Raw genomic sequence first — 16,926 nt, forward strand, 5'->3', positions numbered from 1 at the left:
TTTATGCATCAGCTCCTGGCAGATGCTGCCCAATGGCTGCTTCCAGGTCATGAAGTCCTCAGCGTTTCCCCCGATGGGCACAGCAGGGATTTTAGCCACCCCTCCGGTAGACACATATATCCAGAGGCACCAACATCAGACTCTACTCACGTGGACCTGCTCTGCCTTCCCTCCCCACAATCCTAGGGTTAGTGGCTGCAAGGGAAATTTTGTGTTAGCTCTTCAAGAGCGTGGCTGCCATCTCTAGCCATCTCTCCCTGGGGGCCAGAAGTCCTGCTGCTTCTCACAGCTGGATGTTATGTGGGCGCCTTGCCCAGTTCTGGTGCTCTAGGCTGGGGAGCCCGGCTTGGGATTTAGACCCCACGCTTCTCAGGGACAACACCCCCAGCCGCTGAACTCTCTCTCCGGAACTTCATCTGCTGCCCGCAGAGCCCAGCCAGGCCTCTCACGCCTCTGTACTTCCTCCCAGTCCTCATGTGGTTTCTTCCTAAGCCTTCGGTTATGAGGCTTCTCTTGAGCTAGCGCTCCGTTGGTTTTCAGGATGACTGCTGTCTGATTTGGTTGTAGCTCCAGCGGGGTCCTGGGCAGGATGTCAGTGTAGCTGCCACCTGGCCCACTGCCATCTTGGATCCCCGCCCCTACAACTTCTCAACTCGTCCTCATCAGCTCTGTACCCGCTCCCACCCTCCGATGCTCCCGAAGGCGTAACCCAGAATTTGTGCACATCACTGCCACTCACATCCTCTTGACCAGAGAGACCGACTCCGTCAGAGAGAACTGTAGTTGTGCCTCTGATTGTCCTGGGTCCAGCTGAATTCTGTCACCGTGTAGAAGGGGGCAATGGCTGTAAAATTTGATGAGCCATTTCTCACGTATTGTGCATATTTGTGAATATGTCTTCGCTTTGGGCGATATGAACTCTGGGCTCAGTCCAGTCCCGGGGAAGTGACTTGAGAGGAGTTGCAATCAACAGGCATCATTTCCTGATTGTGCCTGGGAGACAGAGCTGCGGGTGTGCCACAGTGGAGATAAAAACGGAACAAAGCCGTCACAGCATATCCTGGAGTCAAGAGAGCATTTTGACGTACCACAAACAGCAAAGTTCAAGGAAGATCCAGGAGAGAGGCTTAGGGGGCCGTGATGATCCTTCCGTCCCTGGCCCTGCTCTGTGTTGGTAAGTACGGGGTAGGGGAGGGGGCCGCGGAGGGTGGTGGACAGGCAGGCCATGCAGGCAGCTGGAGTTGCTATGACTTGGGTAGATAGATAATGGCATGGGAGGAAGAAGCTAAAAACAGAAACTTTTATTTCTCTTTTAATTTTAAAAAGATATTTATTCTTTAGAGAGAAGGGAAGAGATGGAGAAGAGGGAGAGAAACGTCAATGTGGGAGACAGACATAGATCAGTCGTTTCTCACATGCCCCTAACTGAGGACCAGGCCCGCAACCCAGGCATGTGTCCTGACGAGAATGAAACCGGTGACTTTTTTTGATTCACAGGCTGGCGCTCAGCCCACTGAACCACACACCAGTCATACACTAAATTCAGTTATTCCTGAACTTCCCAAGGGCATTTTGCCAGATGTATGTGATGTCTGTGTTCTTTCATAAGTGATATTCTTCACATTGCTTTGGGTTTTTATATCATTATTTTTTATGCTCAACGCTATTTTAAAAGATCTGTAGACACTTGTATTCATGGAAAATCAGTATCATTCATCCAACTACAACATAGTCGTCACTATAGTGCAAGCCGGGGAGGTCATACGATTAAGTTCCGGGAGCTACTGCTGCCTGACTGCAGGCACTGGGCCGCATTCCCGCCCCGGCCCTGCTCTTCTCCCTCAGAGACGGGCGTGGGTGCGAGGGGCTGGAGCCCTGGCTGGGCGGCTCTGCTGGGTACAGCATCATCCGGATACACCAGGGTTGTGGGTTTGGTCTCCAATCAGGGCACATACAAGGATCAACCAGTGAATGCATCAACAGGCGGAACAAAAAAACGGTCTGTCGTCTGTCTCTTCTTTCTCTCTCTCATGTCCCCTCCTTCTCAAAAATCAACACACAAAGAGAAAAGGGTTGGCAACTAGCACCCAGCTCTAGTATTCGGTTGTGACACAGACACAGAATGAGAAGAGAATGACTTTCTCACGAAGTCAACATTACTTAGTCACTATTACTTAATCTTGTGTCTTTGGGTGACTTCAAGTTATGTCACATCCCCAGATGGCCTGTGAGGAACTTGAGTTGGACAGCTGATGTGACACAGAAAGCCACCGGGCTCCTGAGTGAAGCTGAATTCAAATTCTGGTCTGCACACTTCCACTGGCCCTAATTTTCCAGAGGCATCCTGGGAAATTTAAGAGGTCCGAATCTGGGGGAACTTGGAGAGGAAATGATTGGAGGGTGAATGAAGGGAGTCACAGCTGGGAAAACCTTGAGAAGGGAGATAAACAGTGAATCCCATGATCTCAGCCTGTGTTGACCACTTGTTATGTAGAGGGTCCCCCATTGGAGAACTGGCCCAAAACCCAGGGATGTGCCCTGAATGGGAATCAAACCAGCAACCCTTTGGTTCAAAGTCCAGTGCTCAATCCACTGAGCTGCGTCAGCCGGGGATCAATAAACATCTTTTTAAAAATGAAAAAAAAATGATGGGAGAAGAGGCCACAGGCCAAGGAATGCAAGCACTTCTACAAGCTGGGAAAGGCAGGGGAGAGATGCTCCCTAAAGCCTCCAGAAGAAACGCAGTCTTGCCGACACCTAGATTTTAGCCAGTGAGATGTGCGATGATGGATGTCTCTCATGAACCAAATATACATTTGGGTCGTTATGGGCCAGAAACTGTGTGGTAATTTTTACCCCAGCTCTAGGAAAGTAGTGTAAACTGCAAATTGACGCTGATGCCACTGGGTTCTTGGGGGAGGGGCTGGCACTGCTCGGGAGTATCATAAAGAGGGGCTCATTCTCAGCGAAAGCCCTGGATGGTCGCCCAGGGACCAGGGCAGGGTGACGGCCTGGGCTCCAGGCAGGTGCCTGGATCTCATGGTCAATTCCTTTGCAGGGCTGTGTGTTGGCCAAAGAGAGTGGACAATAGATGGTGAGTGTTTCTACACTGAAACCTTCCACCCCCTTCACTCCAACTTCCCTTAGCCCTTCTCTTTCTGTAAAAGCACAGGTCAGTGTATCGAATCCAGCCCTGCTCTCTGCTTCCTTCCAGAGTCACTCCCCAGGCCCTCCATCAGTGCCAGGCCCAGCTCGGTGGTTCCTGCTCAGAATAACGTGACACTGCGATGCTCAGCTCCTGCCAGGGGGGTCCGGTTTGTTTTCTTGAAGGGAAAGTATTCGGGGGACACCTTGGGATTTGCTAATTCCCCAAAGGTCCAGGAGGAACTTCGTCTCACTGATGTATCACCCAGTGCTGCTGGGGAGTACACCTGTCAGTATTACAGAAGAGCGAGCCCCAGCAGAAGGTCACCACCCAGTGATGTCCTTCTGCTACTGGTGACAGGTGAGGATGGGGTGCTCAAAATGACACATGCTCTTCCTAGGACAGGGGTGACAGAGCACCCAGAGGAAGAGAGTGGGGCAGGGGTTCTCATCGCCAGTGTAGACGGGGAGCGGGAGACGGAGAAAGACAGGAACAGAGGCTGTGAGGACCATGGCTTCATCCAGGGCTTGTAGGAGGGGAGCCTCCTTCCGGGGGTCAGTGCAGAAAGAGGATGAGATGAGGTGCCCATCGCTTCCCACGCTCCCTACGAACCCCGCAAGGACACAACACTGACGGGGGACCCAAGGCTTCTCCCATGACTTCTACGCCTTCTTTCTCTTACAGGACGTTCACCTAAACCTTCCCTCCAAGCCCACCACGGGGGCAACGTGACTGCAGGGGCAAACGTGAGTCTTCAGTGCCAGCAGCCCAGCCATGCGACTGACTTTAACATGTTTGCTCTACTGAAGAAAGGCACTCCTATGCCCACACAGCTCCGGAGTCAAGAAGGGGGGGAGACAGACTTCACCCTTCAAAGTGTGACTGTCGGTGACACTGGGAACTACAGCTGTGTGTACTACCAAGCAAAGGCTCCTTTCTGGGCCTCAGAGCCCAGTGATCAGCTTGAGATCTGGGTGACAGGTAAGGTTTCTGCAAGATCTTGAAGGCCTTTTTAAAAATTTAAGACTGGGCCTGGCTGGTGTGGCTCAGTGGATTTAGGGCCAGCCTGTGGACCAAAAGGTTGCCAGTTCAATTCCCAGTCAGGGCACATGCCTGGGTTATGAGCCAGGTCCCCAGTTGGGGGTGTGAGAGAGGCAAATGCAGTTTCTCTTGCAAGTTTCATGTTTCTCTCCCTCTTTCTCCTTCTTCTCCCATCTTCCTAAAAATAAAATCTTTTTAGCTCTGGCTGGTGTTGCTCAGTGGATTGAGCGCCGGCCTGCAATCCAAAGGGTCGCTCGTTCGATTTCCAGTGTAGGGCACATGCCTGGGTTGCAGGCCACGTCCCCAGCAGGGGGATCGGGAAATGCAACCACACACTGATGTTTCTCTCCCTCTCTTTCTCCCTCCCTTCCCCTCTCTAAAAATAAATATTTAAAAAAAAATAAAAAATAAAATCTTTTGAAAATTAAGATTGGTGGTTACAAAACAGTGATGGGGATGTACAGTATAATGAATATAACTAAAGTACTATAATAACTATGCACGGTGCCAGGTGCATGATGGAAAGACCAGGGGATACACTTTGTCTAAGCACTACGCTCTACACCTACAACTAATACAAAGTAGTACTGAATGTAAAGTGTAAGAGAAAAATGAATTTAAAAACATAAATAGCTCATCTGATTCTCACTTCTTAATATCCGTGTATTCTTAGAAAATTTCTCTTCCTCTTCATCAAAAGTATCTATCCTGCCCTCATCACAATTCCTTCCACCACTGTCTGTATCTCTTAGTTTTGGTGGGTCTTGATAGCAATTTCTTCCCAACACCTCTCTTTTGCTCTCTGAATGTGGCATTTCACAGCCTCCTGCTTTAGGGGATGGGTGCAGTATCTTTTTCTAACCTCCCAGCACTTAGAGGTCGAATTTATCTGAGATTATCTTGTTTCCTGCCACGACACACTGTGCTTCAGCTCTCTACATCCTGTTTTTGGTCGCTGAGTCTTTCCATGTGGTCAGTGAGTGTCTTATAATTAGAGCAAGGTCTGTATGGCCAACCCTGACAGGTGGAGAAGGCTCCCTCACCACTGGAAAAAGGGCCATTACCCATTTGTCCCCATGGATTCAGCCTCCAGGGATCATTGTTGTTGATCGGTTTAGAGATGAACTTTAGCATGATTTGGGATGACTGAGATGGGGTGATACATTTAAACGCAGGCTTTTCTTCAGGAACCAGGGCCAATTAACAAGGCTGAGCCATTCATTTTTGAAGCTACATATATAATGATCAAGATGATTAGGCACTAAGCTCAAATTTTCCTATACTTGTTCCTCAAGTAAAGTTTTGTGCCAATACAACAAATTCTGATGTAGCTGCTGGATTTCAGTGCTCTGTGGAGCACCACTGGCTCTTCGTGTTGTTTAGACACAAGTTTTAATGTATAAAGGGACAAAGGAAAAGGAAATGCAAGAGGCTGAAACAGAGAAAAAGCAAATAAATCAAGGGAGGTAAGAGAATATAAAGAAAATGATGAAAGAACCACCACAAACTCTCATAAGACTCCACACTGTTTCCAGTGACTAAAACTTTAGTGGAATTGCAGGTGACCACTGCCCAGGAAACACATGTGGGCACGTGAGAGCCACCTTTGGTAGATTCTTCGAGAAGCAGGGATGTCAGGGGTGACCCTTGTCTCTATCTTAGAGTCCTCAGGCACCATAGAAAGAGGTATCACCGTGGGTAACCTCATCCGACTGGGTCTGTCTGCTATAATGCTGGTTCTTATGGGAGCTTTCCTGGTGGAAGCCTGGTGTAGTCAGAAGAGGTTGCCACGTGAATTCAGGTAAAACACTAAGCACCTCTTTCCATTATGGGCAATTGTAATTACGCAGGGTTTTAAAACACCAACCTGTGCTATAGGGAGTTAAGTTTTGCAATATGGGCACAAATGGAATTTTATGTGGGATTTTTCTTCACTAGGTGTGACTATTCTGTTAACACATTGTACGAACATCGAGCATCTTTTTCTTTCCTATTAAAAAGCAGTGAAACCCCAGTCATTGTGGAAGAAGTAGGTACTATCCATAATACCTTTTCAAACATCCCTACATGGGGAGGATAGGAAGAAGGGGTGGTTCTTTCGGGTCAAGTATCTGTATGTGAAGACTGTGGGAAAGAATATTCTTTGCCTCCCCACCTTGATCTCAGGCCTGTCCTCTACCCACAGGTCCCAGAGCTGCTGAAAAACAACAGGGGCTTGATCCAGCCAGATGTGCTGAATTATGAGCTCTGTGAATCCTGCATTCTGAGCCAGTTCAGGACAAGATGATTACTTTCTTCGCGTGCTGTTCACCTGGGGCAGATGGCAGGGCTGAGCAGACTCACAACACATTCTGGATGACTTGAAAAATACAAAGTGGGGAAGGACTGAGGGTGGGAGGTGGGGGTGGGTGGATTAGAGGCAAGTGGTGGTGGGAAAATAGAGACAACTATACTTGAATAAAAAAAATTAAAAATAAATTTTTTAAAAATCTAAAAGTTCACCAAAATTTATGAAGTAGATCATAAAGGTTCAGAAACATGATAGCCGAAAAGTCAACAAAACTAAATAATTTTTAGCTATATTCTAGTTAATATTTTAAAAACAGAAACATCAATAAAACAATTTCTACTGAAAAAATTAATGGTATTATATTACTATAAAAAATACTTAAAACTTCAGTGTCCAGCTGGGTAGCATGTATAGTGTCACGTGCAGAGGCTGTGCAACCTCGGAAAGTGGCGAGAAGATAGGTTCCTGTATAATAATTTTGATTTCCCCTCCACTCTATTTTTGTGCTCTCAACGAGCAATTGGTGAAATGTAAAAAGTTCTCTATCACATGTATTTAAAATTTTACTTCATACTTTCCCACCATTCTACCTAATTTGGGAGAATTCCAGTCTATGTCATAGTATCAATTTGCTCTCAAGTTGTCCCCAGTATTCCTGGTGGAGGTATAAAAGGTTATCTTGAAGACCTATTGTTGTTTCTTGGTCATACTAATTCTTAATTAGTGTGAAGAATACTAATTTTTTATTTTATTTTTAATATATAGTTTATTGATTATGCTATTGCAGTTGTCCCATTTTTTTCCTTCCCTTTATTCCCCTCCACCCTGCACCACCCCTCCCCCTTCATTCACGTCCATGGGTCATACATGTAAGTTCTTTGGCTTCTCCATTTCCTATACTATTCTTAACCTCCCCCTGCCTATTCTGTACCTACTATTTATGCTGCTTATTCCCTGTACCTTTTCCCCCATTCTTCCCCCTCCACTCTGTTTTACTGTTCATAGTTTTTGACCTTTTCTTAGGTAAGTCCCTTTAACATCTCATATAATAAGGGCTTGGTGATGATGAACTCCTTTAACTTGACCTTATCTGGAAGCACGTTATCTACCCTTCCATGCTGAATGATAGCTTTGCTGGATAGAGTCATCTTGCATGCAGGTACTTGCCTTTCATGATTTTGAATGCTTCTTTCCAGCTCCTTCTTGCCTGTCAGGTTTCTTTTAAGAAATCAGCTCATGGTCTTATAGGAACTCCTTTGTAGGTAACTGTCTCCTTCTCTCTTGCTGCTTTTAAGATTCTCTCATCTGCCGCGACCAGCATGGAGTAGAGGTCCCTAAGGGGGGACGACAGAAGATTGAGAAAGACACAACACAACACAGTTTAAGGGAAAGCAGGGGCCAGGTGGAGCATTGTCCTCGGGTGGAGAGACAATGACCCTGAACCTGGTTACCGCGTTTATTTTAGAGGGCTGGTTACACATAAAGCTCAAGGAAGTTTTGCAGACTCAAGGACGCGCTGCAGGCAAAGATTGTTCCGTTCCCAGGCTATGTAAACGATAAAATATTTCTTCTGCAAAAGTTACAGTCACGTTCAGCTGAAGCGTGCAGTTATCTATCTCCTTCTCAACCCCCACGGGTCCTGGCGGCCGTCAGCTGCTGGCCTGCTCTGCTTTGCAGATGCGAGCGGTCAACAGGGCCTTGCCAGCACTTAACCTGAGCTTTGACGTCAGCCCTCACTGTCCTCCATGCTTATCTTTAATTTTGGGTAATTATGATGGGCCTCGGTGTGTGCTTCCTTGGGTCCAACTTCTTTGGGACTTTGAGCTTCCTGGAAGTCTTATTTCCTTCGCCAATCAAGGAAATTTTCCTTCATTATTTTTTCAAGTAAGCTTTCAATTTCCTGCTCTTCCTCTTCTCTTTTTGGCACCCCTATGATTAGGATGTTGGAACATTTAAAAGTTGTGCCAGAGGTTCCTAAGCCTCTCATTCTTTTCAATTCTTGTTTCTTCATTCTATTCTGGTTCAATGTTTTATCTCTTCCTTCTGCTCCAAATTGTTGATCTGAGTTCTGGTTTCCTTCCCTTCACTGTTGGTTCCCCATATATTTTTATTTCACTTTGCATAGCCTTCACTTTTCCCCCTACTTTGCAACCATGCTCAACCAGTTCTGTGGGCATCCTGACTACCAATGTTTTTTGAGCTCTGCATCAGATAGGTTGGCTACCTCCTTGTAATTTAGTTCTACTTTTGGAGTTTTGATCTGTCCTTTCAGAGACATATTTCTTTGTCTCAGTGCACTGGTTACATTTTAAGGGGAGACTTCACTATTTGCCAGGGCAGGGCAGCCATTGTTGTGGTGCTATATGTGGGAGGGGGTCAAAAAGGGAACAGTGCTGCTTGCTCAGCTCTCACCCTGCTTTCAGTCACTTCCCCCGCTACCCACAAGTGAATTGGGCCCTTCTAGTGCTGATTCCCAGGTGGGTGGGTTTGTGTATGTTCTAGGACCCTGAGGTCCCTCCAACAGACCTCCTGTGAGACTGGCAATTTCTCCCACTGCCACAAACCCCACAGATTTTTACAGCCATAGGTTTTGAGGCTTTATTTCCCTGGGCTGGATACCTGGGGTTGTGTGGTCTGTCTTGCTCCCCAGTTGTTCCTCCTAGTTTACCAACACACAAATGTGAGACCACCCAGTCCACCAGCAACCACCTTGCCACATGTCCTTTCCACCCTGCCTGCCCATCTCCACCCCTCCTACCAGCCCGGATGAATGTTTCTTCTTTAGCTCCTTAGTTGTCGGACTTGCATACAGTTTGATTTTCTGGAAGTTCTGGTTGTTTTTTGTTTTTAAATTGTTCCAATTTTGGTTGTGTGACAAAGCAAAGCATATCTACCTATGCCTCCATCTTGACCAGAAGTCTGTATGCCATTTTATCATGTTTAGGTTCATGTGGCTACCAACACAGTCCACATACTTTTATCAGCAAGGAAAGACTGTCACCACCCCTTAAGTCCATGATGCTCCTTTATTATTTAGGAAGAATGGATGGGGTTCCCCTTGTTAACTTGCATCCATAAGATTGTGGGACATGTTTCTGCAAATACTGCCAGAGAGAAGCCTCTCTCTGATGTTCACCAGCCAGTGAAATCCTTCTTGTGATCATAGGTAAGAAGAAAGTATTGAATACAGAGTCTTTTCTGACCCATCTATCTCTCCCATATAAGAGGATGAGTGAGAGGACATTACATGGTCTCTTCTCCAATAAGTGGCTTAAGGAATGCACAAAAAGTCTCAGAACATTGGTTTTGTCATAGCTTAATGAAAGAGAAATCCTGATTCTTTTATGAGACTGCCCAGAGTTGGGCAAAGATGGGCCTGTGTCTTTGGTTCACACATTCTAGAAAACACTCTTGAGGAGACCAGGAAAGAGAAAACTGAGCGTCTCCTCATTACTTCGACCCTCTTTGTCTTTAGGTAAATTAGGATATTTACCTAAACCTACCTTCCTGGCTCAGATGAGGCCTGAGGTGGCATCAGGAGAAAACATGACTCTGCAGTGCCAGAAGAAAGACCATGTGATTGCATTTATATCTGCTCTGATGAGGGATGGGATTCCAGAGCATATAGACATCCAGAGACTATCAGGGAACATGGCTCAAATGTGAGCACCCAGGACGGTGGCAACTACAGATGTGTGTCCTACCAAAATGAAAATCTTTTCTGGGCCTCGAACCTCAGTGATAGCTTAGCACTATATGTGAAAGGTAAGATCTAAATAGTTTTATAATTTGAAAAATTTCTAATTCTTCCTTCCTATTCTTTGTGTCACTGCTGTCCATTTCATTTACAAAGAAGCAGACATAAGCACACATAACTGAATGCACTGTTGCTATTATTTCCAAGTGTTATTTTAGCACTTAAGAATAAAAAAGAAAGAATAAAAGTTTTTATTTTGTCTTTACTTATTGCTTCTCCAATTCTCTTCCTGTCTCTACATAGATCTGAATGTGCTCTGTGACCTCATTTCTCTCGTTGAGTCTAAGCACAGCTGCTATTCTATCACTTCTTTCAGATTTTGACTCATTGTTAGGATGGACTGGCAACTTTTAATCTTACATGCTCAACCAGTCACTGGAAGTAAACATTTTATAATATTGATCTGGGAAAACCACCATGAGTTTCAGAGACTGAGTATTATACAAATATCATGGATTCACTCATGTTCAGACAGCAGGGACTTGGTCTTCTGCAGGGACCAGGACTTGGTTTGTACAGGAACAAGGGACCCAGTGTCAGAGATACGAAAATCATTCTTGTACAAAGATCAACGACTTGGTTTTATACAGAGACCAGAGACTGTCTAAAAAGAGATCAGAGACTTGGGCTGCACAGAGATCAGGGACTTGCTCTTGCAGAGAGATCGGAAACTTGGTCCTACACAAGAAACAAAGACATGGTCTGTTTATACAGAGATCATGAACTTGGTCTGTACAAGGATCAGGCAGTGTTCTGTAGAGTGATAAACTCAGTATTACACAAGGAAAAAGAACTTGCTCTGGTACAGAGATCAGGGAATTGGTCTGTACAAGGATAAGCAACTTGGCCTGTATATTGACCAGAAAGTTGGTCTTGTACAAATATCAGAAACTTAATCTGTGCAGAGACCCAACATTGGTCATCAGGACCTCAGTATGCACAAAGATTGGGGACTTGGTCTTATACAGAGATTGGGGATTTGGTTTCATACAAGAATCAGGGAACTGGTCTGTACTGAGATCAGGGGCATGTTGCTGAACAAAGATAAGGGGCTTGGAATATAGAGGGATCAGGCACTCCCTGTATAAGATTAAGAAGTCACTCTTATACATATATCAGGGACTTGTCTGTACCCAGGTTAGCAACTCAAATCTATATAGTTCAGGAACTCGGTCTGTACAGAAATAAAAAACTCAGTTATACGGAGATTAGGAACTCAATCTCGTACAAAGATTAAGCACATGATAAGCAGAAGGATCAGGGACTTGGTCTGTAACACAGGAGAAGGACCCAGTGTATACAGAAGTTCAGGAATATAATCTCTACAGAGATGGGAGACTTGATCTTGTACAGGATCAGGTACTCATTCTTGTGCAAAGATTTAGGAACACTACAGAGGAATCAAGGGATCATTGTGTACAGAGATCAGGGATGTGGTCTACACAAAGATCAGGGGCTCATTCTGTAAAGAGAGGAGGGACTTCTCTTGTACAGGGGACATGGGACATGGTCTGGGCATATCAAGAACTTTGTCTGTACAGAGACCAGGGACTCAGTCTGTACAGGAATCAGGGAATAGTGTGTACAGAGGTGAGGGACTTAGGGTTACACAGATAATAAGGACTCACTCTGCTACAGGAATCAGGAACTTGGTCTGTACAGGGACCAGGGACATGGTCTCATACAGAGATCAGCAGCTTGGTCTGTACAGAGATCAGGAAACTGGCATTTGCAAAGATTAGAAACTCAGTCTGCACAAAGATTAGGAAACCGGTCTGTACAGGCAAGAGAGACTGAGTTTGTACAGACATCAGGGAGATGGTCTTATACAGAGACCAGGGACTTGGTCTGTATAGAATCAGGGATTAGGCCTTGTACAGAGATCAGGTGTTTTGTCTGAACAGGGATCAATACTAGGCCTGTACAGAAATCAGGGACATGCTGTTGAACAAAAACAAGGGACTTGGGCTGTAGGGAATCGAAGACTCTCTCCTGCACATAGATTAGGGACATGTTCTATAGAGGGATCGAGATATCAATCTGTACACCGATCAGGGACTTGGTCCTATACAGGGATTGTGGTATGGTCTGTGCAAGGCCAGGAATTTGCTCTTACACAGAGACAGGGATTTGGTCTTATATTGAGTTTAGGGACTTTGTACAGAGATCAGGAACTTTGTTTGTTCACAAACCAGGGACTATACCTATACAGCAATCAGTGACTTGGTCTGTACAGGGATCGGCAACCTGGTCTGTACAGAGGAAAGGGAACTGGCTTGCCCAGGGATCAGTAACTACACCTGTATAGAAATCAGAGACTCAGTCTGCACAAGGATGAGCACTCTGTACAGGGGTTAGGAACTTGATGTGTATAAGGACCAGAGGGGAGAAATCAGGGACTTGATCTCACAGAGATCAGGGTTTGTACACACAGCAGGGAATAGGTTTGTGTAGAGAGTAGAGACTCCCTCTTATAGAGAGATCAGGGACTCTAGTACAGGTTTTCTACCAATGAATTCTCTTGATTTTTGTTTTCCTGGGAAGAGCCTGTATTTTGCCTTCATTTTTGAAAGGCATATCATGAAAACATTAATTTTAAAAAGGGTAAGTGGCTATGTTGATATCAGGTAAAGGAGACGTCAGAGCAAAGAAAATAACCAGGGACAAAAAGGAACATTACATAATGATAAAGATATGGATACACCAATGAACAGATTTTTTAAAACTTAAAAGAGGAAACAAACAAATCCACACACTTCTCCTAGTTAACTGAGAGAACTACAGTAAAATGACATTTAATAAAACCAATTTTATCATTAATTGATATAAACAACAGCTAAAATCTTATAGCATCTCATCAATGTTAAAATGACGCTGAACAAAATGATGTTATTCAAGGACTAGACATACTCAGCAGAAAAATGAACAAAAATATAAAAGAACAAACACAATGAACGAACAGGCTGTAAATGACATCTGTAAAACACTCCAATATGACAGTAGAATACACATTCTTTTCAAGTGTCCATGAAGTCTTTACCAAGGTATACCACATCCTGGGTCATAAAACAAACCTCTGATGGGAGGCCGCACGTTGGGTGCCAGATGATGGGGGTATCCCGTTCCCACAGAGTCCCTCCGGGTCACTGTGGACGGTGAAAATAAGTCGTTCCAGACACTTTTTGGTCTGCCAGGAAAACTGGGTGGCGAGTCCCTCTAGTGGAGAATGCCCTGAGCTCTTCTTTTGAAGTGGCTTTTACTGAGAAGATATGTGCAGGGGTATAGAGCATGCATGCAAAGCTCATCAATCAATGTCAAAAGGCTATGTTTACAGAAAACAAATAGAGATCACAGGTAACAACTGAAGGAACACAGGGATTTGCCTCAAGGCAGGGTCTGGTAGACAGGGTGGCACCCATTTGGCCCTGAAACCTGGGAAACTGATCACATTCTATGCTGGACCCCAAACATCAGTACTCATTAACTGGAGGAGGGCATTCTTAGCAGAGTTTCATAGGATTTAATGCATTCCTTTTCCAGGCCTAATTGTCCCCAGGAACCGCCTGATCCCGTTTAGAGCTGTACCTGCCTTTAGTTTCGAGCCTGAGCCAGGAGGGTGGAGCAGAGCAGCCAAGAGATAAGGAGACTCCTTTCAGAATGAATGAGGACTCTGGCCCTGACAAAGCCAAGGGTGAGGGTCTTTTGCTCCTTCTCCATGTCCCCCAAGTCTTTCCCTGATGGCCCCTATGTGACTGTGCCTGTCTTAGGTTGCCCTGCCATCAAGGGGTCTTACCTGTCATTGACTAACCACCATCCTCTGGGGCCAAGCAGGGTGATGTGACTGCCAGGGGGACAGGTTTTGTCTCCTCAGCGGCCTATTTTCCCAAGACCTCCTCACTCAGCTCCAGCCTTGGGGCCCTCTCGCCTGTCAGCAAGGCTACAGTCCCTGAAACCTCAACAAATTTATCTTTATATTTAGAGAAAAGGGAAGGCGAGGAGTAAGACAGGACGAAAAACATCGATGTGAGAGAGAAACATCGATTGGCTGCCTTCTGCACATGCCCCAGGGGACCGAACCTGTAACCCAGGCAGGTGCCCTGACCAGGAGTCACAACGGAGACCTTTTGGGTCATGGGACGATGCTCAACCAAGTGAGCTGCACCGGCGGAGCCAAACCTCAACAAATTTATATGTGGTTTTTTTTTTTATAATGTTGGCTGTAGGTTTTTCATATATGGCCTCAACAAACGTAAAAGAACTAACACTGAGAGTGTTCTTCAACCATGTGGAATCACAATAGAAATTAGTAACAGAAAGGTAACAGGAACATCTCCAAACACTTGCAAATTAAACAATATACACCTATATAATCCACGGATCAAGAGAGAAAGTCTTAAAAATCTTTAAAATGCAGTGAACAGAGTTATAAAAAAAATACATAAAAATTGGGAAATACGAATGAATAAATCAGTGAACATTTATTGCTCACATTAGGAAGAAGAAAAGTTTTTTTCTTAAGCTTACACCTTAAGGAAAAAATAATGAATATAACATCAAAAACTAATGAAGCTGAAACAGAAAAATACAGCAAAATCAAGAAAACAAAAACCTAATCATTTTAAAAGTTCAAAAATATTGATAGACCTCTAACAAGATGGTCAAAGATAAACCTAAGACACAAATTACCAACATTAGGCATAAAACAGGGTATTTCCACAGATCCTGCAGCCATTCAGTGGGTAACAAGGGACTCCTACAAACAGCTCTAGACATAAGTTCAACAAGTTAGATGAAATGCACTAGTTCCTTGAAACCCACAAGCAACCAAGATTACTCAGTATGTAATAACCTGACTCGTTATACAGCGAATTTTTGAAAATTGAATTCGGAATTTAAAAGATTCTGAAAATTCCACAGAGGCAGTTTTGTCACTTCTGTGCACAGGAATTTTTAACTATTTTTAACTCCACGGGAGCCCTGGAGTCAAAATGAGAGGACAAACATGAAAACAGTTGCGTTGGAGGACCCTGCTGCTATGGCCATGACGGTCACAGGTTGGAAGCCTAACCCCGCTGGGAGGTGGGGCCTTTGGGAGACAGCTAGGTCCTAAGAGTGGGGCTCACGTGAGTGGGATTCGTGCCCTTATAAGAAGGGACACAAGACACAGGACCTCTTTTTGCCATGTGGGGATACAGAGGGAAGGCAGCTGTCCATATACTAGGAAAAATGCCCTCACTAAGAACCTCACTGGGCTGGCACCCAGGGCTCTCCAACCTCCAGCACTGTGAGAAAGAAACGGTTGCTCGTTAAGCCACCAGTCTACAGCATTCTGCTACAGCAGCCCAGGGTGACAAGGACATCTACATACGTAGCTATATGTGGGACAGGGGAGGGATACAATGTTTTCCCTTTCCTGCAATATCCACTTCAACTTTGAGGTTTGTTTTAGGGTGACAAGTAGTGAACCTTATCCTGTTTGAAGCATCAAAGAATGAGAAGAGAGGAGGGAAAAGACTGGTAGAGAAAGCTTTCAAGACCATAGCTAAGTGACAAATGCAGTTCTTTCCCATGACAGGGCTTTCTCTGTCCTGAAGCCCAAGCTTACCCCATCAAATGGATGTGGGTAACTATGGTGTGGTCTTGGAAATGATGTTTACTTGGTTGGAGAAAGACAGGAAGTTATGGGGAGGTTATGACTTTTCAAACCCTTGAAAAAGCTTTGGGACCCATACTCAAACAAGAGCATTTCATCAGTCAGTCAACGTGCATTTGTTAAGGTCCTGCCATGCGCCAGGGACACAAGGGATACTGAGATGAACGGCACAGAGGCTCTGCCTTCCACACTAGTGACATCTGTGTCTCCCGTGAATAAGTGTACATTTGTAACCTCTCTTAAGATTTTACAACAAGAGTGATGTCAGCATAAATGTTCCTTTTTCCCCGCTCCCCTTCAACTAACTGCTTTACAATGAATGGGGCATCCATAACCTAACAAAAGCACCTACGCACAGCACACTAAGATACCCACTTGTGCACTCAGAGGAGGGTGCCCAGGATCTTGGGAGAGGCTGCGGAGTCAACGGAATTGTGGCACCGGGGGTGTGGATCAAAGAATTCAACGTGAGACCTGATACCATAAAACTCCCAGAAGAAAATGTAGGGAAAAAGCTCATTAATATTGGTCTCGTCGATGATTTTTTTTGGATATGATGCCAAAGCACACACAAAAAAGCAAAAATCAACAAATGGGACTACAGCCAACTGAAAAGCTTCTGCATGACAAAAAAAAAATTAACAAAATGGAAAAACAACCTACGAATGGGAGGTTTTCGCAAATCATTTATCAGATAACGAGTTAATATTCAAAATATATGAAGAACTCATACAAACCTCCCCCCCCAAACAATCCAATTAAAAAGTGGGCAGAACTAAATAACTGTTTTTTTCAAAGAGGACATCAAAATGGCCAACAGGCAGGTAGATAGTCAACTTCACTCATCAGGGAGATGCAACTCGAAACCACAATGAACTATCACCTCCCACCTGTTGGAAAGTCTACTACTAAAACAAGAGATAGCAAGTGTTGGAGAGGGTGTGGACAAACACTTGTACACTGTTGGTGGGAATGTACGCTGGTGTGGCCACTTGGAGAAACCTCAAAAAATTAAAAATAGATAATCACAGGATCGGGCA

The 16,926-nt window shown here is 45.0% G+C and overlaps 1 protein-coding gene across 1 annotated transcript; it reads left to right on the forward strand.

Moving 5' to 3' along the window:
- The first annotated feature begins 1,030 nt into the window (after positions 1-1,030).
- On the forward strand, positions 1,031-10,142 carry LOC129081597 (T-cell-interacting, activating receptor on myeloid cells protein 1-like). Its single transcript, XM_054587268.1, has 7 exons — positions 1,031-1,174; positions 3,059-3,094; positions 3,215-3,505; positions 3,830-4,126; positions 5,849-5,956; positions 8,849-8,866; positions 9,952-10,142. The coding sequence occupies exons 1-7, from the start codon at positions 1,141-1,143 to the stop codon at positions 10,140-10,142; spliced, it is 975 nt and encodes a 324-aa protein (XP_054443243.1). The 5' UTR covers positions 1,031-1,140.
- The last annotated feature ends 6,784 nt before the right edge of the window (positions 10,143-16,926 follow it).

The sequence above is a fragment of the Pteronotus mesoamericanus genome, unplaced genomic scaffold, assembly GCF_021234165.1.
Source record: "Pteronotus mesoamericanus isolate MK-2021 breed Mesoamerican mustached bat unplaced genomic scaffold, CSHL_Meso_final scaffold_1135, whole genome shotgun sequence".
Classification (NCBI taxonomy): domain Eukaryota; kingdom Metazoa; phylum Chordata; class Mammalia; order Chiroptera; family Mormoopidae; genus Pteronotus; species Pteronotus mesoamericanus.

What these genes read in the sequence shown, in the direction of transcription:
- LOC129081597 (XM_054587268.1), top strand. Translation starts at nt 1,141, where the DNA reads ATGATCCTTCCGTCCCTGGCCCTGCTCTGTGTTG. An exon ending in CCTTCTGCTACTGGTGACAG is followed by an intron (nt 3,506 to 3,829) that starts GTGAGGATGGGG and finishes TTTCTCTTACAG; the next exon opens with GACGTTCACCTAAACCTTCC. An exon ending in GCTTGAGATCTGGGTGACAG is followed by an intron (nt 4,127 to 5,848) that starts GTAAGGTTTCTG and finishes TCTCTATCTTAG; the next exon opens with AGTCCTCAGGCACCATAGAA.